The sequence below is a fragment of the Chinchilla lanigera genome, unplaced genomic scaffold, assembly GCF_000276665.1.
Source record: "Chinchilla lanigera isolate Chin_1 unplaced genomic scaffold, ChiLan1.0 scaffold00044, whole genome shotgun sequence".
NCBI classification, from domain to species: domain Eukaryota; kingdom Metazoa; phylum Chordata; class Mammalia; order Rodentia; family Chinchillidae; genus Chinchilla; species Chinchilla lanigera.
This window is the reverse complement of record NW_004955445.1, coordinates 12871355-12897913: the sequence shown is the minus strand read 5'-3', so window position 1 is coordinate 12897913 and position 26559 is coordinate 12871355. Positions and strand designations below refer to the sequence as shown.

General features: G+C 46.4%; 1 protein-coding gene and 1 long non-coding RNA gene across 5 annotated transcripts in view; one reads left to right on the top strand and one right to left on the bottom strand.

The window, feature by feature from the left end:
* Positions 1-9387, bottom strand: part of LOC102020390 — a 40074-nt gene extending 30687 nt beyond the window's left edge. The window contains exon 1 of the long non-coding RNA XR_262332.2: positions 9232-9387. This is a non-coding gene — a long non-coding RNA (uncharacterized LOC102020390). The remainder of the gene's footprint in view (positions 1-9231) is intronic.
* On the top strand, positions 181-26559 carry Ttpal (tocopherol (alpha) transfer protein-like). 4 transcript variants are annotated; one of them, XM_013518256.1, is made up of 6 exons: positions 9541-9632; positions 10072-10166; positions 13915-14374; positions 17959-18152; positions 19898-20008; positions 21900-26559. In XM_013518256.1, exons 3-6 carry the CDS (start codon positions 13930-13932, stop codon positions 22176-22178), a joined length of 1029 nt encoding a protein of 342 aa, XP_013373710.1. In that variant the 5' UTR covers positions 9541-9632; positions 10072-10166; positions 13915-13929; the 3' UTR covers positions 22179-26559. The 4 variants fall into 4 exon arrangements, with proteins under 4 accessions (XP_005392539.1, XP_005392537.1, XP_005392538.1 ...); XM_005392482.2 differs by lacking the exons at positions 9541-9632; positions 10072-10166 and adding an exon at positions 181-493 and having other exon boundaries at positions 13912-14374; XM_005392480.2 differs by lacking the exon at positions 10072-10166 and having other exon boundaries at positions 9531-9632.

Below are 26559 nucleotides of genomic sequence, written 5' to 3'. Positions count from 1 at the left end.
ATGACCTCAGGCTGGGTCAGGCCCACCAGGTAAGAACAGTTCGAGATGACAGAACATCTTGTTCTTCAGAATCCCAAGAACCGAGTGTGCGGCCTCCTCACCCCCAGTGCAAGCCCAGCCCCACCCTTCCTGCCATGCACTTATTTTGTAACTTTGGGCAAGTTTCTTCGTCTCTCTGAGTCCCAGGTTTCCCTGGCACACTGACTACCAAGGGTCCCCACCTCCCAGGGCTGTCGTGAGATGCAGGTACTGAGAGTCAACACACAGCACCCACATGGGAAGGCGTTCAGTAAGCGGCAATTATTCTTGTGAACAGAGGCACCAGACAGCAGATGAAAAAGAGTGTGTGAGGTCTGGGTTCAACTCCCAGCACCAAGAAAATGAAAAGCAAACACTGTGGGATACGTACTACAGAGGAGAAGAATACCAACCTGGGAGCTGTACTGCTTAGGTTCAAAGCCAGCCTGCCCCACCACCTCCTGTGTGGCTACAGGTAACCTCCCTGAGCCTCGGTTTTATTCTTGTAAAAGGGGAATAATTGTGATAGGACTGTAAGGATTCAGTTAGGCTCAGTGCACTTGGAACAGTGCCTGGCCCATAGTAATCATATAATCACCATGAACCATTTCTTCCTTTCTTTTTTTCTTAGTACATGTTTGCAGCACATAATGATTATATTCATTGTGGGGAGGCGGTACATGGACGAAACGCATCGTAATTCTGTTTACATCACCTTCCCTGCCCTCCATCTCTTGGAGCTCTTCCCATTTGCGAAAGATCTATCTTCCTCTTTCCTATCATTAACCGTTTCTAATCAGCCACACAACTAGGTAATGTTAGCCAGGGTACAGTTAGTAAGAAGTCACACGGATAAGGGGTTTTAAGGGGACCCACAGGGCACTCACATTCAGTGGGCGCCTACTGTGTACCTGATGCTACCAAAGTCACACATCCTTAAACGTATGTGTGTACGTGCACACACACACACGCACACAGGTGAGGTAGCTACTGTCACTTTCATTCTTTTTTGAACCTCTATATTATAAAACAAGACAGATGCAGAAGACCACACAACTTAAATTTGTAGCTTAATGAATTATCTCAAGGTAAATATGCCATCAAGAAACAACACCTCCAGCTCTCTGAGGGCCGCTCCAAACAGCCCCTGCCAGTCGCAGCCCCTCCACCAAATGTGACTATGAACTGACTTCATAGTAACTGTTCCTTTGCATTTCTAGGATGTTGTCATGTGTGTTCATCCTTAGACTTTACCGACTTGTCGGTTCTTTTCTCAGTGCCAGAGATCGAACCCAGGAACTCAGCAAGCTAGGCAAGCATTCCACTACTGAGCTACACCGTCAGCCCCATGCCAAGTATTTTAACTTCTAAAATACTTGGTATGTGTTTTAAGCCCCTTTTAATCTATATATTTCCCCCATGCATTGCTTTTGTTGTAGTTTGTCTGTTGATGAACTTGGGCTGCTTGCCGGTAGTCTCCCACAGTTTGGGTTTTGTCTGTTGCTTCCGGATGGTACAGTGCAGCACGACCCCCCTGGCCTCACCCCTCCTACAAGCTGGCAACTGGATCAGCCTCAGGTTTCATTCTTTTGGCATGCTTGTAGGTAATGCTGGGGTCTTCTCACCAAGCAGATTCCTAGTTGGAGTTTGCTCTTTTTTTGTTGTTGTTAGTGGCCATTGTGCACAAAGGCCAGATATATCAGTTCATTGCAGGTGACAAATGGCTATATTGTATCATTTTGTTTTCATTAATAGTGTAATAAATTTATAGGGAGATGCTTTGCTTACTGTATTATTTGGTAACCCAATGCTATCACGCCTTTAGGAAAACTGGGGTACATATTGGATTCTTTCTTTCTTTTTGTTTGCCTAGTTCTCAGGAATAGATTTTGTTTCCCTGCCATCTTTAGAAGGTGGTCACTGAGTGTTTTCCCTCAACATTATTACAAACTCAGGGATTTAAACGTATGTGATGAGTTTCAGGCAACTGCAATTACTAGCTCTGTTGCAGCTAAAATATTCCCATTTCAGGTTGGTTCCTAAGTCCTTTAAATATGGCCCTAGTAATAGTTTCCTGGTTGTCTGGACTGACAAGATGTTCCAGGTTCATTTGTATATTTTATGCTATGGATGTGGAACCTGCCATTTCATCAAGAAGTCCTTTATTTTTAATTGAAAGTGAAATTTCAAAACTATAATCTGGATGCAAGGCACCCTCACTATCACTGGACTGGTTATCGTTTCCAGGCCTTTTGATGGATAGAAATAGGAAATAGATGATAGATAGATAGATAGATAGATAGATGATCGGTTGATTTGTGTGTGCATAGAGGTATGTGTGTATGCATGCTATGTCAGCTTCTGTGCCTGCAATAAAATATCTGAGAAAATCGACTTAAAGGAGGAAAGACTTATATTGGCTCACGAGTTCAGAGATTTCAGACCCAGTCAGCTGGACCCCCTACTGTAGGCCAGTGGTGAGGCAGCACATCATGGCAGTGTGTAGGAGAGACGGCTGCTCACTTCATAGCAGCCAGGAAACAAAGGGGGGTGCCAAGGACAAGATAATGCTTTTCCAAGGAATGCCCCCACTGGCCAATTTCCTCCAAATAACTCCACCTCCTAAAGTTTGTACCATTTCCCCAAATTCCCCAGTTCATGCCATCAAATCATGGATCCATCAATGGGTCAGTCTACTGTTAAGTCAGAGCCCTACGATCCAATCACCTTCCAACTCTGAACACTGCTGCATTGGGGACCAACCCTTCAACACAGGAGCCTTTGGGGGACCTTCCAGATCCAAACTATAACACGAGCATACACATTTCTTTTTAAAAATATTGGACTCATATTTATATTTCCAATGTAAATAACGCTATGGGATATTTCCTTAACCTCTATGTTACATCTTTTCTTCCCCACTTAGAACCTTTCCTTTTCAAGGATATGAGAGCTGATAAAATGAAAGGATTCTGCCAGATATGGTGGTGCAGGCCTGTAATTCCAGCTCCTTGGGATGCTGAAGCAGGAGGCTTTCTAGTGCAAGGCCAGCCTGTAGCTCATTGCAGCTCAGGGAGTGCTTGAGTTCAACCTCAAGTACTTAAAAAAAAAGGCGGGGGGGGAAGATTCTGTCATTACTGATTGGCTTTAGTCCACTTGATGCATACAACAGTCTCAGAATAACAATAATAAAACTGCTACTGTCAATTATGAATACTGAAAATGGATGTGAGATTTCATGTCATGCCTGTTCTCACCACTTGGGGTACTGTGCTGTAGCTGCATTGGTGGAACATGCAAACATTACATACTTTATTCTCTCTCTCTCTCTCTCTCTCTCTCTCTCTCTCTCTCGGGTCTCACTATGCAGCTCAGGCTCCCCTTGGACTCACTAAGTAGCCCAGGTTGGCCTTGAATTCACAGCAATCCTCCTGCCTGAGCTTCCTGAATGCTGGGATTACAGGCATGTGCCACCACATCTGGCTATTGTCTCTTTTAGTCATTCTTCAATCTTAATTCTGCAAATAAACATACATTCAATACTTACAACTAGTACCAATAAATAAATAAATAACACAATACTTACAACTAGCCCTCTGTCAATGTCTTTCTAGTCATATTTTGTTTGTTTGTTTTTTTCCTGAAGTTCTCAACTAGATTCCTCCTGAAGGCATTATGGAAAAGACATTCCTGGAATGAATAAATTTGATAATAATACTTTACAGCGGGTCAGCTTTGCTAGGTATAACATTCCTGGCTCATATTTTCTTTCTTTGATTATCTCAAATATATTTTACCATTTCCTTCTGACATTAAGCATTGCTGCTCCCTTCCTCTGCTTTTATCTGTCTTTCTCTTTCCTTTACCTCTACTTTCACTGAGTCCCTTCCTGACAGTTTCTCTTCAGCCTAGAGGCTGTCCTGGAAGGAAGACTTGCTAGTCTTTTCAAGAATTCAGAGGAGTTAAACGCCTTTAACCTTTAGGCCATGAGTGTCTAACTGTTTGGCTTGCCTGGGCTACACTGAGTGAAGAGACACTGTCTTGGGCTGCATAAAAATATCATGAAGGTATATGAGTATCAAAATGTCCTTTTAAAAAGATACTTTATTATAACATTAAAATCAAATAACCTAAGTCCAATTTTCATAATTAAATTTTAAAAGTTACATGTCTGCTTAATAACAGTAAGTGCCTATCTTCACAGGCACACATATGTGTACGTAGGTTGAAATACAATCACTGTGTTTTATTCACTGAGTGGAATTCAGTACAGACAATGTCTCATGCACACCAGTTTCCATTGCACTGACTATATGGCAGGTGCAGTAGGTAAAGTTATGACTATATGGTGCCCTTCTCTACATAGTGCTTACTTGTCACCTACATAGTCTATGTTCAAGCACCATACAACTGAGTATCAGTAAGAATCACATAATCATGTTAAAGGTTTATGATCTTGTGGGGCTGCATTACTAGTTACCCAGAGCTACATGTGGCCCACAGGCAGCAGATTGGACACGCCTCCCTTAGGCCTCTGGCGTAAGCCTTGCACTCAGCCCAAACTGGATTTGGCAAATCCCTGCTCAATTTTAGGGAGATTGACCTGTAATTCTCTTTCTTAGTTGGGTCCTTCTCAGGTTTTGGTATCAGGACAATGCTTGCTTCCAGGAATGAACTTGGGAGTACTGCCTCCCTTTCAATTTCAGTAAAGAGTTTGAGAAGTAGTGGTGTTAGGTCTTCTCTAAATTTCTTGTAGAATTTAGCAGTGAATCAGTCAGGGCCTGGGCTTTTCTTTGTTGGTAGGTTTTTAATTGTATCTTCAACTTCATTGATTGATATTGGTTTACTGAGGATTTTTATAACTTCTTGATTCAGCTTTGGTAATTCATATGTATCTAGGAATCTGTCCATTTCTTTTGCATTTTTCATCTTATTAGAATACAAGTTTTCAAAGTAGGTATAGATGATCTTCTGGATTTCTGCAGGGTCCGTTGTGATTTCATTTGCATAGATTTGAATCTTTCCATTTTTTGATAAGGTTGGCTAAGGATTTGTTGATTTTATTTAATCTTTCAAAAAACTAACTCTTCATGCTATTGATTCTTTGTACTGTTTTTTTAGTCTCCAATGCATTAATTTCTGCTCTGATCTTTACAATTTCCTCCCTTTTGGCTTAGCCTGCTATTCTTTCTTTGAAGTTTGAGGTTCAACGTTAAGTTGTTTATTTGTGCTTGCTCTGTTTTCCTGATATGGGTATCCACTGCTATAAATTTCCCCCTTAGGACTGCTTTCATTGTATCCCATAAGTTCCGGTGTGTTGTATTGTCATAATCATTTAATTGTAGAAACTGTCTAATTTTTTCCTTAATTTCATTTGTGACCCGTTGGTTATTCAGGAGGGTGCCATTTAATTTCCAGGTGTTTATGAAGTTCTTGTGGTTTCTTTTGCCATTGATTTCCAAGTTCACTGCACTGTGGCCTGCTCAGGTTTAGCTGCTCTCTCAAATGGCCCCCATGCTTTCCTGTGAATACGTGCTGCAACTTAGGGTTCTTTGCCTCTCAGATCTGTCAGTCTCCTTGCTAGTTCTCTTCTGTTTCTACCGCACAGAGACAGCAATGGCATGCAGGCCTTGCAGCTGCTGAGCTGTCCTTGCTGGCTTGTGTTTGAAGTTCATGGAGTTACTTTGTCACCTACTTTTATTGTAAATGTTGTGGGATTTTCTTTCTGCTTTTACAGGAGATTTGGGAAGGTCCAAATCTATACCAAGGATCGCTGCCTCTCCCCTCTTAGAACTCTTTGACTGTTCCTATTTTCACGGATGGGGAAATGCAGTCCAGGGCTCTGATTTGCGAGCAAGAGAGGCACACATGCGCATAATGCTTCCATGCATGGTAGATGGGGAAGATGCCCCACTTCGGGCTCCTCCCTCCCTGCTTTAGCCGACCAGCGTCCTTGCAAGACTCTGTTGTTGACAATTAAACAGAGAGCTCATCTCCTTGCCAGTAAAAAAGTGTTCAGTAAGTGGCACACGTTAGTGCAGAATTTTATGGTGAAGAAAACAAGGGTTAGGAAGGTATGTAATCGCCCCAAAGTAATACAGCTGGTTAGGGACCAGAGAGGATTTAGACTCAGATCTGTCTGAATAGAAGCTCCAACTTTCTTCTCTACCAGTGGTCCTCAACCAGGGCAGTTTATCCTCCAAGGGATAGTGGGCAGCGCCTGGAGACACATTCGGTGTTCATGACTGTGGATGTGGAGTGCTACTGTCACTGACTGCGTGAAGGCAAGCCATGCCATTAAATGTCCTACAGTGTTCAGGAAAACATCCTCCCCATAATAAAGCCCTGTCCAGACCCAGATGTTAATCAATGCCCAGGTTGAGAAACTATGCCTTACAGCGTGCTGCTGTCCTCAATAAGCCTTATCTTATCAGTACTAACGCTGATCCTAGGAAACTTTCTGAGCTCAGTCACATGCCCTGAAAACACACAGCTCAGGCATTTCTAGCCTTCCCCAGCATACACTTAATAGCAAGTGCTCTCTCTTCAAAGACGGATGAATCTAACAGAGCAGGAGTTTGGAGTGTTCCAGACTGAGACACAGGCAAGCTGTTCTCTTGGGATGGTTCTGCCCAAGAGTAGGTTGATCAGAAGCCATAAACAGGCATTTCCTGATAATGTATCAGAATTCTACACATGCCATTCTACTGAAAGTTCCCAAAGAGCCTCTAAACATGGGACATTTCCTTACCCATTTTACACTTAGGGAAACTATTCTTCTCGAGTTGCTTAAGTCTTACTTCTGAGTGTCCAAGGCAGAAAAAAAGACAGAAATTCAAATCTCTGCACAGTCACTTAGTGGTCATATGATCATGAGTGATTTCTTGTCCTTCTTTTATCTTGTTTCCCAGCCTGTTAAAAAAGTGTGGGGCCAGGGCTGGGGATTTAGCTCAGCAGCACAGCGCCTGCCTGGCAAGTGTGAGGTCAGGTCGTGAGTTCGATTCCCGGTACTGGGAAAAAAAAAAAAGTGTGGGGCCAGAGGGGGAGGGCTTTGCTAAATTTCCAATGACATCTTAACGGTAAAGAAAAATTTGGGACCATGATGTCACAGACTTGAGTTCAAATCCAGCTCTTTCACTGAATATGTTCAGCCCTTAGGCAAGTGACTTCCTTGTTCTGGATTTTGGTGTCCTCTGTTGTAAACGAAACAATCTCCTGGTTTGTTGTTCAAAAGGCTGTTGTAAGCATAATTGAGATCATACAAGCACAGTGCCTGGTGTATACAACTGCTCAAAAAACAGAAACTCTCTTTGTGGGCTGGGGATTTAGCTCAGTGGCAAAAGCACCTGCCTGGCAAGCGCAAGGTCCTGAGTTCGGTTCCCGGTACCAGAGAAAAACCAAAAAAAAAAAAAAAGAAACTCTCTTTGCTGTTGTTTACCTGCCACCCTTCCAACTCTGAGATAACACATTTCTCCAAATGTATCACTCAGAGCCAGAAGAAACAATAACCCTCAAAGCCAAGTTCTTCCTGCTGTCAGCATCTAGGATTGCAATCTGGGCTCTGTGTGTCACCATAGGGCCTGGGTCTAGGTTAAGGAGAAGGTTTTATCCCAATACCTAGTACAGCATAGTTTGGACAAGATCATCCCTTGCCCTTTGCCAAAGGAGCTGCCATTTATTAAACATCTATTGCTGGCCTAGTACATGGAAAGAGTTTCATCTTATGAACCCATTTAATAACCTCTTTGCCCAAGGATCTAGAGACTTTGGGAGTTTGAGTAACTTAGGCCAAAGTCAGACATCTGAGATTAAAATGACCAGATTTGGAGGCTGGGAATATAGCTCAGTGGTAGAGCACTTGCCTAACATATGGGAAGCTCCAGGTTTGACCCCAGTATCACAAAAGCAAGCAAGCAAGAAAGAAAGACAGAAAGAAAAAGAAAGAAATGATTCTGATAGGCTGAATTATGCTCCCCTTCAAATGTCCTCATCCTAAACTCTGGAGTTTGTGAATACCATACTTTACATGGTAAAAGTGATGCTGTACATGTGAGAGAATATCTAGGTGGGCTGATGCAATTTCAAGAGCTCTCACAGGAGACTGACAAGAGGATCAGAGCTATGACAATAGAAGCAAGAGGTTGAAGAGATTTTTATGAGCCAAGGCACGTAAGAGGCTTTTACAAGCTGAAAAAAGCAGAGGAACGAATTCCAAAAGTCCCCAGACAGAATGCAGCCTTGCTAACACTTTGACTATAGACAGGATTCTGACCTGTAGAACTGTAGGAGAATAAAATTTTGTGGTTTCAAGCCCCTAAGTTTTCAGTAATTTGTTACAGCAGCTGCAGGAGACTAATACTTTGATGAAGGAGGAAAGCTTAAATCAGGATGCCCACTTAAATGTGAATTTCAGATAAACAGCCATTTAAAATGTGTATCTTCCAAATTTTGCTTAAGATATGTTTATACTTAAAAAGAAATCATTGTTTACATGAAATTTAAACTGAACTGAGCATCTTATATTTTTTCAGGCAATCTTAGAAATGACATGACATGACACCAGAAGTCAAAACTCACAACTCCCAGCACATCCTCACACTCCTACCTTACACACAGTGTGGGAACTGGCAGAAACTATCACGTTCTTGTGACCCTTCCAGATCACTTGCCAGCTCCCAGGGACTCCCATTTTCCCCAGGTAGAGAGGTCATCCCTGAGGATTTGAAGTCTCCTAAACCACCAGCATCTCTCTAGAAATGGTCCAGTGTCTTTGTCTGAAGGAAGGACCTAGGAAATTTGTCTCAAAGTTGCAGTTGCACAAAATATGAATGCAAGGCACTAAAGCACTGGGTGTGGAGCTAGACTAGGTGTTCGTTTTCTTTCAGACTACCTCTGTCTAGTCGGAACTTCATGAACCCCGAAGCAGGAAACAATTAGTAATTCAGGATTCAGAGTAGCAGTCATGTTAGAGATGAAGAAACCGAGCCCCAGGAGGAATGGAGACCTTCCCAGGTCACTCAGCTAACGCGACTGATATATCCTGGTTGACAGTTTCTCCCTTTGGATCAGCCAGTACTGCTGGCAGCCGTGGTGGTGGAATTCTGGAATACTGATCTTGAGGTGTGAAGCCCTTCACTGCGCTGATTGTCCCTTTCCCTCTCATGAAATAGGGACATTGCACAAATATGAGGATGTAACAATAGGGAAACTCACAAACGTGCGGATTTAATGAGATGACTGATGCGAAACACCAGGTACAGGCAATACATTCTCGGAAAACGGCCGCTTCTACCCTCCGTTTTCTGGGTGTGTTTCCCCATCCATAAGCAGAGCTTGACATGAGATGATGTTCTTTCAAACACCTTTTCTTTCCAGCCAGACCAGGTTCGCAGAGTGCGGAGAATGGTCGCCAGGTGGCGACAGAGCGCTGGCTACGCGGAGAGCTATCACACATGCGCACTCCAAGGCGGGGCCCTGCCTTCCCACGCCCCCCACGTCATTTCCGTCGTGAAGGGCCGGGCCGGCCGGGTGGGGAGTGCGGGTCGTTTCTGCGCGCGCTGCCAGACTAGGCTCCCGCCGCCGGTTGACCCGCGCTCCGCCCCGCAGCCGGGCCGGTGAGTGCCCACGAGCCCGTGCGTGCGCCCTGGGGGCCGAGAAAGGGACCTTGAGAGGGAAGGATCACCGGAAGTGGGGGCCAGAGGAGCGGGAGACCCCAGGAAATGGGGACACCTGGGGAGGGGGCGACGACCGGAAGTAGGGGCCCTGGGAAGGTTGTCAGTGGGATGTGGGGTCTCCGAGGCTCCAGGAGAGGTGGCTTCCTGGCATCTCGTTGTTGCGGGGTGGGGAGGAAGGTGATGTTCCACAGTGTGATGGGCTCCAGGTGGGGAGGATTCCTGTCCACTCCCTGGTGACAAATGACGTTTGCACCCCGTCCATCTGCCCACCCATCAGCTCGTTTACCACACTCTGAGTGAGCTACAGTGCTGCAGGTGGAGGGTAGAGATTGCGAGCCCGGGGTGGGGTTTGACACTTCCTCTCTCTCTGCCTCGCTAGGTTTTTACCCTTGGGCACCTCTTAATCTCTTGTCTTACCCTGTTTACCGAGAGCTGCCGTGTGCCAGGCACTGAGGATGGCAGTAGCTGTGGCAGGCAAGTTCTCTGCCTTCGTGGAATTCACATTCTAGGGGACGTTCCAGTTTCCTCCTCTGTAAAATGGGAACAGTGCTAAGGCACTCACCAAATATTGTGAAGATGAATGAGGGTCTGTGGATGCAGCACAGTGGTAGAGCTTAGCATGTCCAAGGCCCTGGGAAGAGAAAAAAGAAGAAAAAATGATGCGAAGTGCTGAGCGCAGTGCTTGATGCCTGATACGACGCTCAAGTGTGTCTTAGCTGTTTGCATCATTCCTCTGTGGTATAAGCTTCCTGAGACGAATGACTGCTGTGTCCCTAGTGCCCGTGAGCCCGGTGCCTGACACGTATAATTGGCGATCAGTAATTATTTGATAAATAACTGGATGGGGAAGCTGACTCTGAGGAGCTTTATGTAAACACTTGTGACATTGGCCTACAATTTCTAAAAGAGAAATGAGACTCCTCCTAGTGCTGTGGAAAACTGGGAGGAGTCACTGTGGGGAAGTCAGGGAAGGCTGGGAGAAGGTGACAGGTGGGCCTTGAAGGTAACAGATTGTCTGGTTGGCAGCAGACAAGGAGAGGATGTTGCAGGCAGAGGGTATCCTGGGCACACAAGGTGTGCTAAGAATGATGGGTCATTGGCTTGTTTGGGCTGCAGGGAGAGGAGGGAGTGAAGGGTGGAGAGGAGTTTCAGGAAAGCCCTGGCTCACAGTTGCAGGCATCTGTTGGTGCCTGCCATGGAAGCAGCACGGGGTGGGGCCTATGAAGCCAGGATCGTTGTTCCCGATGTAGTGTTCGTTTCTTGCTTACCCTACCTCTACCAAGCACATTAAACTCATTCAACAAATTTTTACGAACTGCAGACTGCCTGATACCAGGTTGGGCACTGAGCGTATGGTGATGAACAAGACCGGAAATCTGCAAACTGCGCACAGGAAATGATAGCAGAGTGGGAGAACTTGTATGCCAGAGAGCTCCTGGGGGTGGGGTCACCTGACACGGTCTGCTTCAAGCCACCACCATCTCTCACCTGGATCACTGTAGTAGCCTCTGCAGCGTCTCTGTGTCCTCACAGTCCTTTTTTTTTTTTTTTTTTTTTTTTTTGGTTTTTTTGAGACAGGGTCTCGCTATGCCATTCAGGCTGGCCTTGAGCTCACTTTGTAGCCCAGGCTGGTCTTGAACTCTCAGTGATCCCCCTGCCTCAGCCTCCCAAGTACTGGGATTACTGGCATGTACTACCACTCCCGGCTTCACAGACCATTCTGAGGGTACACTGATCCCTTTTGAAATATAAATCAGATTGAGTCATTCTATTCAAAACCCTCCAAACTCTCCTCTCACACAGTAAAAGTCAGAGTTCCTGTTGGCCTGCACAGCCCTGACCACCGGCCCCACTACTGGTAATCCTCTGAATTCATCTGCTGGTGTTCCCTCCTTGCTCATTCGGCTGTAGCCATGCTGGCCTCATTTCTGTTGCTCAGAAAGGGCGGGCATGTTCTACATGGGACAGCGTTGCACTTTTTCTGTATGCAGATATGCATGGCTTGCTCCTCCACTTCCTTGTAGCTCAGAAGTCAACTGGGTGAGGCCTTCCCTGGTTACCCTGTTTAAAATTGCAACCCCTATTCTCCTGCACCCAGCCCCATTCTCCCTTTGATTCCCTCCAAAGGCTACCGTTTATGGTGCTTATGGCCCTATCTCACTGTCATCACTAGACCCCTAGCTCCATGAAGGCAGGATTACCTGTTCACTTCTGTATGCTCATTCGGCCTGGCACAGGGCTCAGTATTTGTGGAATGAATGAAATGGCCTCTGATGGGGACTTCAGAGTGAGTCAGTGTGGGTCAGTGAGGAGCCAGAGCGTGCCAGCAGATCAGGGCGAGGATGGGATGAGAACACAACCTTCAGGAGAAAGTGAAAGGAGCTGGGTAAGCTGCTTATACTGGAACGCAAGCGATGGATGCTCTGACCTCAGGTTTGGAGGAAGTGACCAGCTTGGTCACTCGCTGGGTCGGACAGGAGGGAGTCCAGCCAGGTGCAGTCAAGACATCACACGTATGTGCAGGAAGCCCTGAGTCAGTCCCTGCTTTCCTGTGGATGATACCTTTGGCTGAGGAACGGGGCGATTCTGCTGCCGCCACATTCTCAGAATATCTCAGGCGGCTCTTTTGTTTTCATTCAGTAGTGTGTAATTCAGGTTTTCAAGGAAGCAGATAGGCTGATCTAGAGGCTGGACATACAACGCACGAAGTTTATTGGAGGCAGTGCCTGCCGTAGGTAAGGAGGGAGGGAGTAGGAAGTGCCTGCAGACAGAGGTGCAGATCTGGGTGCCATTACCGAGGTTTTGGCTGGAAGTCTCCAAGGGCAGGGCAGACCCGGCCCAGGAAAGTTTTGGTCAGATGAACCGGGAGTCCTCGGACCAAAGCTCCTGTTAGACGAGTCTTTGTTTTCCTTAGCCACTGGCTGGGCGTTGTCTGTGGGAAGCGTGGCATCCTCTGAATGGTGACCCAGAGGGACAGCAGCTCAGGCCATTTGTCAGTTGTGTGTCTCCAGCAATAGATTTGACCAGTGCATTTTCCCAGGGACCACAGGAGATTGCATGAGTATGTGTGAGCTGAGGATATGTACCTGCATGGTGAAGGCTTCTCTAGCACACCCAAGACCCTGGGTCTGATCTCTAACAGCCGAAAAATAAACTCAAAAATTCAAATAGATACAAAAAGTTTGTCATGTTAGACGTTCAGTTGCCCAGCTCTGTTCCTTAGAGGTAACCATTAGTAACAGTTTCTTACATTTACTGTAGAAATTTTGTGTGCATTTATATATATATAAACATGCTTGGTTTCTGTACACTGTTCTGTAGCCTTTTTCCTTAATGTATCAGTTCACAAAGATTGGATACTTTTCATAAATGAATAGTGCCCCACTCCAGTGGTACTAACTAGTCTTTTGATGAGGAGTTAAGATATTTCCAAGCTGAGCATGGCAGTGCTGGGCTGTAATCAAAGTACTCTGAAAGAGGGCCAGGGAGATAGCTCAGTGGCACAGCACCAGCCTGGGAAGTGCAAGGTCCTGAGTTTGATTTGAGGCAGGAGTATCACAAGTTCAAGCTCAGGCTTACTAAGTTGCAACTTAGAGGACTATTGATAGATAGATAGATAGATAGATAGATAGATAGGTGATAGACATAGTTCAGTGCAAAGGCCCTGGGGTCAGTCCCCACCACCCCCACCCACGCATTTCCAGTCACTCATCATCATAATATTTGTAATGGATGTGTCCATATTTTGCATATGTAGAAATGGAACTACTGAGCCATGTGTGGTTTTAAATTTTGGTAGATTTTAACAAACTATCCTTCTGAAAGCTGATGCCCATTTATACTGCCAGCAGTACTTCAGAGTGCCTATTCTTTATTTTTGCCAATCTGAATCTGAGTTGTTTTAATTCACATGTCTTTAATGATGGATGAGAAAGGTCAAACACCTATTGCTACACTTACGGAGAAGATGATATTTGATGGGGGACGTACATATTCAGCCAGAGCTGCGGAGGAATGGAGGATTCAGGGAGGTTCTAAGTACACCATCCGTCTGGGGTTGGACCTGGGGTTATGGTCCCTATCTGGATCATGCCCCTTCAAGAACCCTGAGGTTCCTTGGGTCTGACAGAAACGTTGCTGGCCCCCATATCCTGCCATCTTGGGGTTTGAAAGGTGCGGCGCTAAGCGTTCTTAACTTTATCTGAGGTTTCCATGTCAGCAGGGACCCTGGTAGCTAATGTCAGAGGAAAGTGACTCTCTGCGAACCAGCCCTTCCGTGGCCTCGCTCTCTGAAAATGAGCTGCCGCCACCCGCCGAGCCTCCTGGCTATGTATGCTCACTGACCGAAGACCTGGTCACCAAAGCCCGGGAAGAGCTGCAGGAGAAGCCAGAGTGGCGACTCCGGGATGTGCAGGCCCTCCGTGACATGGTACGCAAGGAGTACCCCAACCTGAGCACGTCCCTCGACGACGCCTTCCTGCTGCGCTTCCTACGCGCCCGCAAGTTTGATTACGACCGGGCCCTGCAGCTGCTGGTCAATTACCACAGCTGCAGGAGAAGCTGGCCTGAAGTCTTCAGCAACCTGAGGCCATCGGCCCTGAAAGATGTCCTCAGCTCCGGCTTCCTCACCGTGCTGCCCCACACGGACCCCAGGGGCTGCCACGTCCTCTGCATCCGCCCAGGTATTTTCCTAGAGTGTATGCCACGTGTACATAGTCTCTCAGGGACATGTCTGTCTCACACCATCTTCTCAGGCCCTTTCTCCCTTCCTTGGATTAGTCAAGCCTTTTTTGGGTGCATGTGACAAAAACCTACTGCATCTTACTCTAAGGAGACAGGAGGATCTCCTAGACCCAGAGAGGTAAAGGGGGAGCAGCTCTTACCAGACCCTAGAACCAAGAGCTAGAGTCCCACCAGGAGCTGAGCCAGCCCTTGCCCTGTCCCCATCTCTGTCTTCTGGGCCACGTGTTCCACTTTTTCCCTGTAGACCGACTTTTGCTTCCTGTGTGCACAAAGCTAAATCTGGTGTCTCTCACCTCTCAGATTAACTTCTACTTAACCTCCCTTGGTGCAGACTCCAGATTTCCAGAGGAGAGAATCCGGTGGGCCGAGGAACCTGCCCCTGGTCACAGGATATAGGCACGGCCCCACTCTCTATGTGGGCCGAGGCTCAAATGTCAATCAGCAAGAGGTGTCGGTCCACGATGGGACTTGCCTAGCATGCAAGAGGCCCTGGGTTTGAGCCCTGCACTGCAGAAAACCAAAAACCGAAATTGTGTTGGCAAGAGTAGAGGCTGGGCAGCGCTTGAAACGGTGGCTATTTCGTTACTGCACCTTCTCCTTCCTGTTCTCTTCTCCTTCCTGTTCTCTGATGTGTTACTTACTTTTTCTCTGCTTTGTTAAACCCTGATAGGATTCACTTTAAACTTTTTCCTTTTTTGCGGTATTGGAGATTGAACCCAGGGCCTTAGACATTCTAGGCAGGCCATCTGCCACAGAGGTACGTCTCTAGCCCTTCAGTGAATTTGCTGATCTTAGCACTTCATGGTAGTAATCAGGATACCTTTCCTTCCCTTCCTCTCCCTTCCCTTCCCACTCGCCCTTGTTTTTTTCTTTCTTTCTTTTGGAAGATTTTCTTTCATGTTGTACAAAAATAACATGAGTCCAACCAAAAGTAAATAAACACATTTCTTTACACCACTAATTACCTATATTAACTCTGTTATTCAGACAGTAGAAAGTAAGTAGCAATTTAGGGCCTGAGAAAGAGATAAAGCCAAAAATACTTTTGTTTTTTTCATTCTTTTGTTTGTTTGTTTCTGGAAATCGAACTTGGCCTCACACTGGCAGGTGCTGTGCCACTGAGCTGCATTCCTGGCCCTGTTATTTTTGGCACAGGTGGGGCAGTGCCCTGCCACCCTCACACAAAGAGCATTTAGAAATGTGTAGCTGGGAGTGGTGGCACACACCTATAATCCCAACACTCTGGGAGGCTGAGGCAGGAAGATTGTAATTTCAAGCCCAGCCTGGGAAACTTAACAACTTAGTGAGACCCAGTTTCAAAATAAAAAGGGCTTGGCATGTAGCTTAGTGCAGAGGCCCTTGGTTCAATCCCTAGTACTGCAAAAAACGTTTTTTTCATCATTTACAAAGAAATGGAGCAATCAAATCGGAGGTGCTAGAACTCTAGCCTGTACTCTCCCTTGCCACCAAATGCATTGTCAGTAGAGGAGTATTCACTCCACCCACAGCTCGCGTTTCCAGCAGCTCAGGGAGACTGGCAGAGGACTGCAGCATTCCTCCAAAGCAGACTGGGAAATGAGAACACACTGGAGCCCTGGTGCAGACAAACGTCTTTTGAAGGGACGTGTGACAGGAGTGACACCTCCAGGCGCTTCCCTCTGCCGATAAGCCCCATGTCCTCTTTCCTTTAGTCATTCCCCTAACTCTCCTTGGAGACTGGGCCGTTACCTTCAGTTTTTATCCCATACCAGACACAGTGTTCATGGCTTTACCTGCTGTTGTAGGCGCTTTGTGAAATTAGGGGTGTTTATTTTAAAGTAAGTAATACAGTGCAGATTCCAGGGCACCAAGAGACCTAGAAACCAGCCAGCAGGCTTTTCTGCTTCTGTGTGCTCAGCTCCTAAGAATATTACAAAATAGATGTTGTCACACACGTTGTACCTCATTGTGGTGTGGTTTCCACCCTTTGCTGTGAGGTGAATTTTTCCCTGAATCTGGAGCAGTCTGCACCCCTCCCTACTGACTCAGCTTCTTAGGAGGAGGCATCTACACACAGTTTTGTTCTCACCTGGGCTTTGGCTTTGCCTTTTCATAAGCTCTTTGGAGATACGTGTGATTGAAAAGGATGACATCTAGTTATATAGAGACAGGTTTAATCCTGCAGAAGTTGCAGATCTGTTGTTATTTCTTAATATGTAAGGAGAGTTTGTGTCTCTCAGATCAGCCGCAGCCTCCAAAGGGTTAATTGGCAGCAACATTAAATGATGCTGCCACCATTTTTGAATAAAGGTGGTTTTTTTGGTGGTATACTGTGGCTGGAATCCAGAGCCTTTGTATTGAGCCAACCTACCTCCCCAACGCTTTTTTATTTGGAAAGGTCCTTAGTTAATCACTGTGTTGTCCAGGATGTCCTCAAAGTGGTCATTCTCCTGCCTCAGCCTCCCAGAATTCAGGGATTATGGACATGTACCACCACATCTAACAGGGACAGAGATTCTCCATAGGAATTTTGCACACATCATATAACCTGTTGATGGTAAACTTACGCAGTTTTGTCTAAGAAAAAGGCTCAGAACTTGGTGAGATTTTCCTGAGGATAGTGGTTCAGTAGTCAAAAATATTCTTTGTATTTCCCAAAGAGAAGAATGATGAAATACATGGGTACTCCTGAAGCATCCCCTGGAAAGGGGAACTGGATGAAGGATCTCCTGGAACACAGAATTACGCTGCACCTCACAATGCGCCCTGAAGGTGGTATAGGAGTTAAAACTTACACTTTGGGTGCCAGGTGACAGGAAGCCAGCTTAGCCCATCTGAGACCGGAAGGAAGAAAAAAAAGGAACTCATTTGCCCAGCTAAATGACATCTGGTTACAGCTAGATTCAAGGGCGCAAATGATAGTGTTGGAAGGTCAGGAGTGTGGCTCAGTGATAGAATGCTTACTGAGCATGAGGAGGCCCTGGCTTTGAATCCCACCACAGAGGGGGAAAATGATGGTGTTGGAAAGCTGCTTCCATCTCTCCTGACCTGAGGCTGCCAGTCAGTCCCCTGTCACTTTACCACCTCTAGAATCTGGGGTCAAGTCAGCTGTAAAATGCTTGGGTCCTCCTGATGGCTCCCCAAGGACAATCAGGGTGGTAGTTACGAAGATCAGAGGAACTATCAGGGGGCCACAATCATAGATGTCCACAAAGGTAGGTGTCATTCTCCTGTTTTACTTATGAGGAGATGGAGGTTCATAGTGAGGAAGCAACTTACCGAAGGTCACACCACCTGTAAGGTTCCGTCCCCCTAGCTTTGTCTGACTTTGGAGCTCAGGCTTTTAATCTTGACACTCAATTGCATTTCCATTTTCCAATGTGCTGCTGGGCGTGGCATTAAGAAACATCAGTTTTGTGTAGGACAGTGACCACAGGAATACCTTTCTTGTCCATCTTGCAACAGCAGTTTTAGAAGATAAATCTTAGTCGAATCTCGTTTGTATTCATTTCTGTAACACCTTGTCCATGTCTTATGACCTTAGACAGATGGATACCGAGCAACTACCCAATTACCGAAAACATCCGAGCCATATACTTGACATTAGAAAAACTCATTCAGTCCGAAGAAACCCAGGTGAATGGAATTGTAATTCTTGCAGACTACAAAGGAGTGAGCTTATCAAAGGCATCTCATTTTGGCCCTTTTATAGCCAAAAAGGTGATTGGCATCCTCCAGGTATGGCCCCTGCTTGCTGCGTGCCTGTTCTGTGGTTGCTTTGGCTTCCCCAGGGCCCTGTTCTACCGCAGGTCTCACGGATTATACAAAGTCCACTTCCCACCCTGCGGTGGGAAATCATCCGCAGTCCTGTTTACCACTGGCTCCTCTGGGTCTCCAGGCATTTTCAGAGAAGGTATCTTCTATCTAGGCAAGACTAGCTTTACAGCAAGAGTACAAAAAAACAGACAAAAGCTTTCTGCACTTTGGTAGGGCGGGGTACAGAAGGCAAAGGAAGAATTCTCCTAAGAAATGAAATTGAGAAATCATTCTTCTGCCTGAGGTACTGAAGCCTCTCCTGCCCTCTGTAGATCCAGGACGTTTTGTTGTGTGGGACTATATTTTGATGAGAGGTTTCATACCTCATGTGTTGCATTTCAGAGCCCAAGTTCTAAGCTGAGAACCACAAAATTCCTTAGTACTTGCACAGCATTTAACAGTTTGCAAAGCAGTGTTACAGTCATTATAATCCATTTGGTCCTTCAAAGATTCCTGGGTTAGGCAAAGCAAGAATCCTTTTTTTTTTTTTGTGGTGGTGCTGGGGATGGAACCCAGGGCCTTGCACATACGAGGCAAGTGTTCTGCCACTGAGCTACATCCCCAGCTCTTTCATTTTTGTTGTTGTAGGCAAGGTTCTCTTAACTTGCCCACTCTGTCCTCAAACTTGTGATCGTTCTGCCTCAGCCTCCCCAGTAGCTGGGATTTATAGGTGTGTGCCACCACACCTAGATCCTTTTCCTTTCTTGAAAGGAAACTGAGAACTAGAGAAGATACAGCCTGGCCAAAGTGGCACAGCTGTAACAGGTTTGGACTCCTTGTTCTTCATCACGCCTCCCCTAGGGCTGCCTCTGAGGAACTGGGTGGCACCAGTGGTAAACAGTGGCCTTCAGTGAGTCCCACGTAAGTGTTTCAGGCGCTGCTGTTTACCAGGCTTATTAAAGAAATCAAGGCCACATCAGACAGTATTATAAATCTGATTCTTGGCTTTGAGCCAGTACTCTGGCTTTCCTTAGCTTTTGCTCTGCTCTTTGTTGTTACCATTTTTAACTTGTGGTGCTAGAGATCAAACTTAGGATCTCACACATGCTAGGTAAGTGCTCTGTCACGGAACTAATCACAGAGCTGTCTCTTTAGCTCTCTACTCTGATTTGATGCCCTTGCTGAATACCATGTGCATCGGTGTGGGACAGACCTTGGATCAGTGTTTTCTTAAAATTCCAGAGTGAAACAAGTCTGGGAAATACAATATGGCCTGTCTCTACCGGGTGAATTTCAGCACAAGCATCTGTGTGTGAAAGGCTGTGTACAGGCCCGCAGTGAAGGAACCTGTTTGTATTCACTATTTCTCAAACTCACCTGCCCTTTTTCACATCACGCGAACACACTCGGCAGTACACTTAGGGCAGCACTGACGCAGAAGGTCTGATACTGCCAGATCCGGCCACATAGACTCAGACTATTACTACAAGAGGAACACATTCCCGCCTGTTTTTCCACTCTTTCTGAGCCAGTCTTGGCTCCCAGAGGAGGTTTCTGAAAGGCTCAGCTTCCTGTCTGGCCCCAAGGGGGGCTGTGTGGAGGAGCCTTGAGAGTCAGGCCAGACTGATGTTGGGGCTGGACGCGAGGGTAAGTGGGGAGGCTGGCCGCAGAAGGGACGGTTTCAGAGACTGCAGATGTTCTAACCCCCCTTTCCCTTCTGCCCACAGGATGGTTTTCCCATTCGGATAAAAGCGGTCCACGTAGTAAATGAACCTCGAATATTTAAAGGCATTTTTGCCATCATAAAACCATTTCTGAAGGAGAAAATAGCAAACAGAGTAAGTGATGATCCTTTTGACTTCAGATGCTTGCGTTTTTTTTCTCCCTTTATTTATTTAGTTGTGACAACTAGTACTTCATTATTTTTTGCCGTGGAACTAATCTGGAAAGTACAGGTAAACATAAATGAACAATCCTTCTTATGAGGGTAAGATGAAATTAGTAAGAATATAATGTTTACCAGTAGAGGGAACAAATAGGGTTTTTACTGTAAGTGCCTCCCTGTTCTGTGATCATTTAGACTTGGTCTCCTGGCTTAGGCACTGTGAAGCAGTGGTATATTTTATGAGTATGAGAACGTGAAAACAGGGAGTGAAAAGGAGTCAGTGGGCAGATTGTTTAAAAGAGTTAATGGAGCTGGGCGTGGTGGCGCACGCCTGTACTCCCAGCCTGTAATCCCAGTACTCAGGAGGCTGAGGCAGAAGGATTGTTTCAAGTTCGAGGCCAGCCTGGGCTACAAAGTGAGCTCAAGGTCAGCATGAACTGCATAGCGAGACCCTGTCTCAAAAAGACAAAAATAAAATAAAATAAAAAGAGTTAATGGACCCTCCCCCCACCCCACCCTCCATGCTGCTGGGATGGAACTCAGAGCCTTACAGATAATCCTCATTTCTTACCATACTAGGGGAACTTGATTTACAAACTCAACTTGTTCCTGAGGCCTGGTTGTAATTCAGGCGGTCAGCTGGAGGCTCAGGCTCCTCTACACGGCCTTCAAAGTCGCTCTCCTGTACACAGGCAGATCTCAGTGTCCTTAGAGAGACACTGGCCCAGGATTTCTCAATGAACCCCTCACAGGAAAGGATATCATAATGTTCCTTCCAGAACTCTTTAAGGGTTAAATCTGCATCTCAGACCATCTGGAAGCACAAGCAGCAGGCATTTGGGTCACAACTCAAGACTTTGGTCATAAGCTAAAACTAAAATTCTGGTCATAACCCAAGCTGTTCATATGTCAGGCTGGTTGTATCTCGAGGGTCCACTGAACACCTTGGGGTTTAAAAATGCTGCTTTGTAAAGGCAGATTTTAAGGCCAAGCAGGAAGATTGTTTGAACCCAGGAGTTTGACACTCTTGGCAACATAGTAAGGCCCTGTCTCAAAAAACAAACATGTACAGAAAGGTGTTTCAAGCTTTTCTGTTTACTTAATGTATTGTCTTACTGTGTAAGTCTGTGGAGCAACTCAAGGCTTATAAGCTGTCTTAATTTTTAGCTGCACTCGTAATCTAGAGGGAAAATGACAAGTTTGAACAACAAGTCTGCTTTTCTGACTCAGAGAGCGCTTTTCTCTATCCCAGGATTGATTGAAATAGGATGAGTGAGTGGCAACTGGGAGACCAGCACAGGATGACCCCGAGTGGGACCAGGCCTGGCATGCTGGGGGACCTGACGGGAGGGTGGCGTGGCAGACCCTGGAACCGGAAGCGGAATGGTCAGAGGAGGAGGCAGGGAAGTAACAGGGCCAGTTTGTGATGGGCCTTGTGGTCCATCATCCAGACTCCGGCTTTGGGGAGATGGTTCTGCTGGAAGGTCGTAAACAGGAGAGTGATGACCTGAGTTGAGGTTATAGAGCAACAAGAGTGGGGGCAAGGAGGCCAGGTAGAGGGCTAATGTGGGACTTCAGGAAGTGATGACAGTGTGGCACAACTAAGGTGGCAGTGAAGTGGCTGGATGCTGAATATATTTGGAAGGTCTAGCCAACAGGGTGTGCCGAAGGAGGAAAAGGGAATTAACGATGCGCCAAGCCTTGGGGACTTGCAGATCTGGAAGGGCAGAGTTTTACTATTAACCCTTCTTCACTCGACACACGTTTGCTGGAGCACCTGTCACCAAAGAGACTGCTATGTTGCTCATTTAACTAAGGACGTGTGTGTCTGTATTTCCTTTCAGTTCTTCCTCCACGGGTCTGACCTGAACTCTCTCCACACAAACCTTCCCAGAAACATTCTCCCCAAGGAGTATGGGGGCACAGCTGGAGAGCTGGACACTGCCACCTGGAATGCGGTGCTCCTGGCCTCCGAGGAGGACTTTGTGAGAGAGTTCTGCCAACCAGTGCCCGCCTGCGACAGCATCCTGGGCCAAGTGCAGCTACCCGAGGGGCCGACTTCTGATGCACAGTGTGACGACTCTATGAGAGCTGTGAAGTCCCAGCTGTACTCTTGCTACTAGCCAGCCCCTGGGGGTGTCACCAGGTTTAAATCCTCTCCTCTTCTCTTTAGAGACTCATAAGAACTTAAGTGCCAAGGCCTCGGTCTTGCTTCTTGTAATGAAATGGTAGCATGGAAGAACGGCCTGAAGAGCTTCGAGGGCCAGCCCATCGTGGGGAGATGTGGAAAATATCCTCAGTGTGATTCTCAAACATTTGCACTTTCCATTTGCAACTATTATGCTATGTCTGGTTCTTACTCACCTCAGAAGCAAGAAAAGTCAGCACCAAAGTTGCTTTGATCCCGCTCTCCTGGAGAAAACCTGATTGCCCAGTCAGCTGCTCCTCCGAAACAGTTTAGCCAGACTTGTAAGGTGGCCAAATACAAGGCTTGGGGAATCTTTGTCTTGCATACAAACCTTAACTGTAATCTCTGTTGCTCATCAGGAATCTTCAAGTCCAAGGTCTGGCCCCATTTGCCATCACTGAGTTTAGGGGGGTACCTTAGCTGATCGTGGAAGCACCAGGACCCAAGCAGCACTCCCTAATCACATCTGGAAGCCGGAGCTTCAGAGCATCCCTGGGTTCACTGGCCAACTCTTGCAACAGAGACTTTTTCCCCAAACCTATAAAGCCTTAGCCCTGGTTCTCAATGGAATCACCCAGGATTCTAGAAGTATCTGATTTTGCTCAATGTAAAGTCAGGGATGCTAGGCCTGTATAGCTAATGGAATTCTGGCCTAGGAATCAGAGACCTGAGCTCCAGATGTGTGTGGACCAAACATGGGCCACTGTGGGCCTCAACTTTCTCATCTGTAAAATGAGGCTGGCAGAAATTCAGTTTTCTGACTAGATAGATGACCACCCTCTACATAAATTGTTTTTGTTTTGATACTGGGAATTGAACTCAGGACCTTGCACTTGCCAGGAAGGCACTTGTGCCACTGAGCTATATCCCCAGCCCTCTACAAACAGCTTGATCCTGGTTTTTTGTGGTACACACAGGGCTTTCTATGAAGAAGTGTCACCATTTATCCCAGCCTTTAAAGGAAGTAGTATGTGAAGCCAGGCATGATGGCACACACCTGTGATCTCAGCACTCAGGAGGTTGAAGTAGGAGGATCACTGTGTTCGAAACCAGCCTGGGCTACACAGTGAGTTCAAGGCCAGCCTAAACTATATAATGAGGCTTTGCCCAAAACACCCCAAAATGAAAAGTGTGGGGGAGGTAGCTCAGTGCAAAGGCCTGGGTTCAATCCCCAGTACCACTACAACCAAAAAAAAACCAAAAAGTATGTGTCTTCTGGAACTCAATGACACCAACTTCCTTTTTCCTTTTTCTAGTGATGGTTAAACTTTAACGAGGATAGCTTTGCCTGTAATCTCAGCCACTAAGGAAGCTGAGGCAGGATGACTGAGAGTTTGAGGCCAGCCTGGAACTGCATGGTGAGACCCTGTCTTTCACAAAAGGACTGTACTGGTCAGGCTTCCAGGTGAGCTGACGTGGACCTTGTATGAATTCCTGCCATCCCTGAGACACTAGTGGTATAATGTAAACCTGGCTATGGTGGTTATAACGTGAGCTTCTTTAATTCATCTTTGGAGATGCACAGAGGGGCAGGTTACTGCTGGGTCACCTGTGGGGCCCCTGCGCTCCCATACCACTGCAGTTTCATCAGCCTGAACATTAGTTCTCTACTTCAGCACTTTAGCCCCTCCCTGTCAAGATTTTAGCCTTAACCCAAGCACCATATTTGGTGGTTCATCTGGTGGCTTTCGGCCTACTTCCTTTCCTCTTCATTCTTGTGATGATGGAGTTAAATAGTGACAAGTACTGCTTGCTGTGCTCATGCCTTCCTTCGCTGTGCATTTAGACTACGCAGGCAAGGAGGGCTGCTCAGTTCGAGAACAATACTCTGGAATTCAAAGCTCATTCTGCTACCTAACTGTTCATCTTTACAGAATTTAAACGATGTCTTGGTACGTTTTTGGTAGAAATTAATTTACTTACCTCATTAATGCTAATTTTAGGGACAGTTCCTTTTACCATAGGTACTAACCCTGGATTCTCTAGGGTCCTGGCTCAGCCGGAAGTGCCAAAACACACACCCCTTGCCGCCCTTAGTTCCACCTGACAACGATGGGACCAGTACTGCTAAAAGGACAGGAGGGGGATGGCTGAAGTAGACGTTCAGAACCCAGCAGCCCAGATGGAAGAACCGGTGAGAGGCTTTTGGGGAGAGCAGAACAAAAAACTAGACAAAAGGAGGGGTCAAGCAGGAAGCCCTACCGTGTTCCTGAGATTTAAATCCTGCATCACATTCCTGGCCAATAGCCTTTGTCTGTGTGATGTAACACAGGGACGGCCAGACATCTATAAAGTATTATCAGAGACCACAAAGGAGCTGGGAACGGTGGGACACACCTTTAATTCCAGCTATCTGGGAGGCCGAGGAGCATCAAAAGCTGGCCAGACCAGTCTTGGCAGCTTAGCAAGGCCCTGTCTCGAAATTTTAAAAAAGGGCTGGGGAGGTAGCTCAGTGATGGTTTCCCTGGGTTCAATCCTCAGTACAGAGGTTAAAAAAAAAAAAAAAAACCAAAAAGGACATTGCCCATTTCTCTGGCCTTTCTGGTTAGACCCAGAAAGAGCAGTTTCTTTCAGCTTCTGAGAGAAGTCAGCCTGGGTTTGTCTTGACTCCAGGAGTTGCTGTGCTTTATTTTAGCTCCACAGAGCGATCAAACAGTCTTGCACCTCAGGAGGTTTGTACCAAGCTGTGAACCAGGACCTCCCTGGTGCAAACCAAGGCAGGGTGCTTGTGTTGACCAACGGGGCTGCAAGGAGCCACGCTTAGTAGTGGAGGAGCCAACAGGTGAACACTGAAAACAGGGGAAGGGTTCCCATCAAGGAAAAGGTGTGTTTCCCAAACACCTGGAAATTAATTTTTCCCTACGTTCATGGTAGTATACTGGGAAGAGAGAGAGCAATAGTACATTAGAGTTGAGTGCCAGCTTTAGCCTCCTCAGCGGCCTTGAATGAGCCCCATCACGCCCCAGAATCTGAATGACAAAAGGGGACCTACACTCTCAACTCTGAACCTTTTGTTACTGGTATCTCATTAGTTCTACTGCTATAGGAACATTGTACTCAAGAGGTTCTCTTTTTCCCCATGTGAATTTAGGAAATTTAGGTCTGCAGGTGGGGAACTAAAGGTTCCAAATCATTGTATGAGCTTAGGTATACAGGGACTTCCTTCCTCCTCTTTTCCCTATTCCCCTACCCAGAATTCTGGAAGAATGTGCCTCTTCCTAGAGACCTTCTATTCTGACTTCACGGGGAGAGGCAAGTCTATCCAACAGCCAGAAATGCAACCCTGGCTTTGCGCCTTGACTTTCCTGTTTGTTTCTGGCTGAGGCGGCTTGGCATTGCTCACACTTCATCCTGCTTTCTAGAGGAACCACTTCACTCAGGCTTGTAAGCACTTCAGGTTACCAGACACAGCTCGTCCAGAAAGAGCTGGGGTGACAGGAAGCGCTTCCCTTGAATTCCCGTGGGCTGTTACCTTGAGTGGGCAGTTCCTGTGAATGTCATCTCACACTCAGATCCGTCATGGGATTACTTTTCCATTTGAGCAGCAAAAGCTGTCCTGTTGTGGCATTATTACCTCATGTAAGTTGTCAACTTTTTAGGTTTTCCTTTAAAACCTTTGTTGAGAGTAAGCTAATGTAAGTGTGGCTGTCCTCGGGCCATGCGAGACAGACTCCAAACATGTGGACTGCTCAGGAAAGACACCAGTCCTGGCAACAGCTCAGTACTGGCAATTGTTACTTTGTAAATCTAAGCTCCTTTCTGCTGTCCTGACTCAGAAACGGTGTGCTCGAAATGAAAGAAACAAACATCAGATATTCTCCTTAACAAGAGCTTCCCCTATGAGAAGGTCCAGTGTGACTTACAGACAGAGATGACAGGGATGCGTTCACTGGTTTGTTAGCTGGTTTTCAAAATCTCACCGGGCAGCACGTTTAGTCAGGCAGGACGTCAGCTGCTTTTGTGGGCTCCCGTGGACATGCCTCCACCGCCTGGCTATCAGGTAGGAACCTGTACGCGTGAAATACTTGAAACTTCTCTGTGGCCACAAGCTTCTGGCACCACTCTGATGGGGTGGGAGCCGGGCTAATTTCCTGACTAGTCTGGGGCACCATTTCAGCCACTGGTCACATTCCTTGCTTCAAACTGAAATTCAGTTTGGCTTTGAGTATAGGGACATGGTGGCGGATTCATCTACTTCAGTATTTGTTTTGACCAAATGTTTATTTTTCTAGTGCATTTTTCTAAGTCAAAGTGGTGAAAATATGTAACTTTAGAATGCATGACTGGGTCTTAATAAAAATCCCTTTAAGGTTGAA

Bases quoted from the DNA above. Each gene is read 5' to 3' on its own strand.
- Ttpal (XM_005392482.2), top strand. From the start codon at position 13,930: ATGTCAGAGGAAAGTGACTCTCTGCGAACCAGCCCTTCCGTGGCCTCG. The intron at 18,153-19,897 runs GTATGGCCCCTG...TTCTGCCCACAG, and splicing joins AGGTGATTGGCATCCTCCAG to GATGGTTTTCCCATTCGGAT. The intron at 20,009-21,899 runs GTAAGTGATGAT...ATTTCCTTTCAG, and splicing joins AGGAGAAAATAGCAAACAGA to TTCTTCCTCCACGGGTCTGA.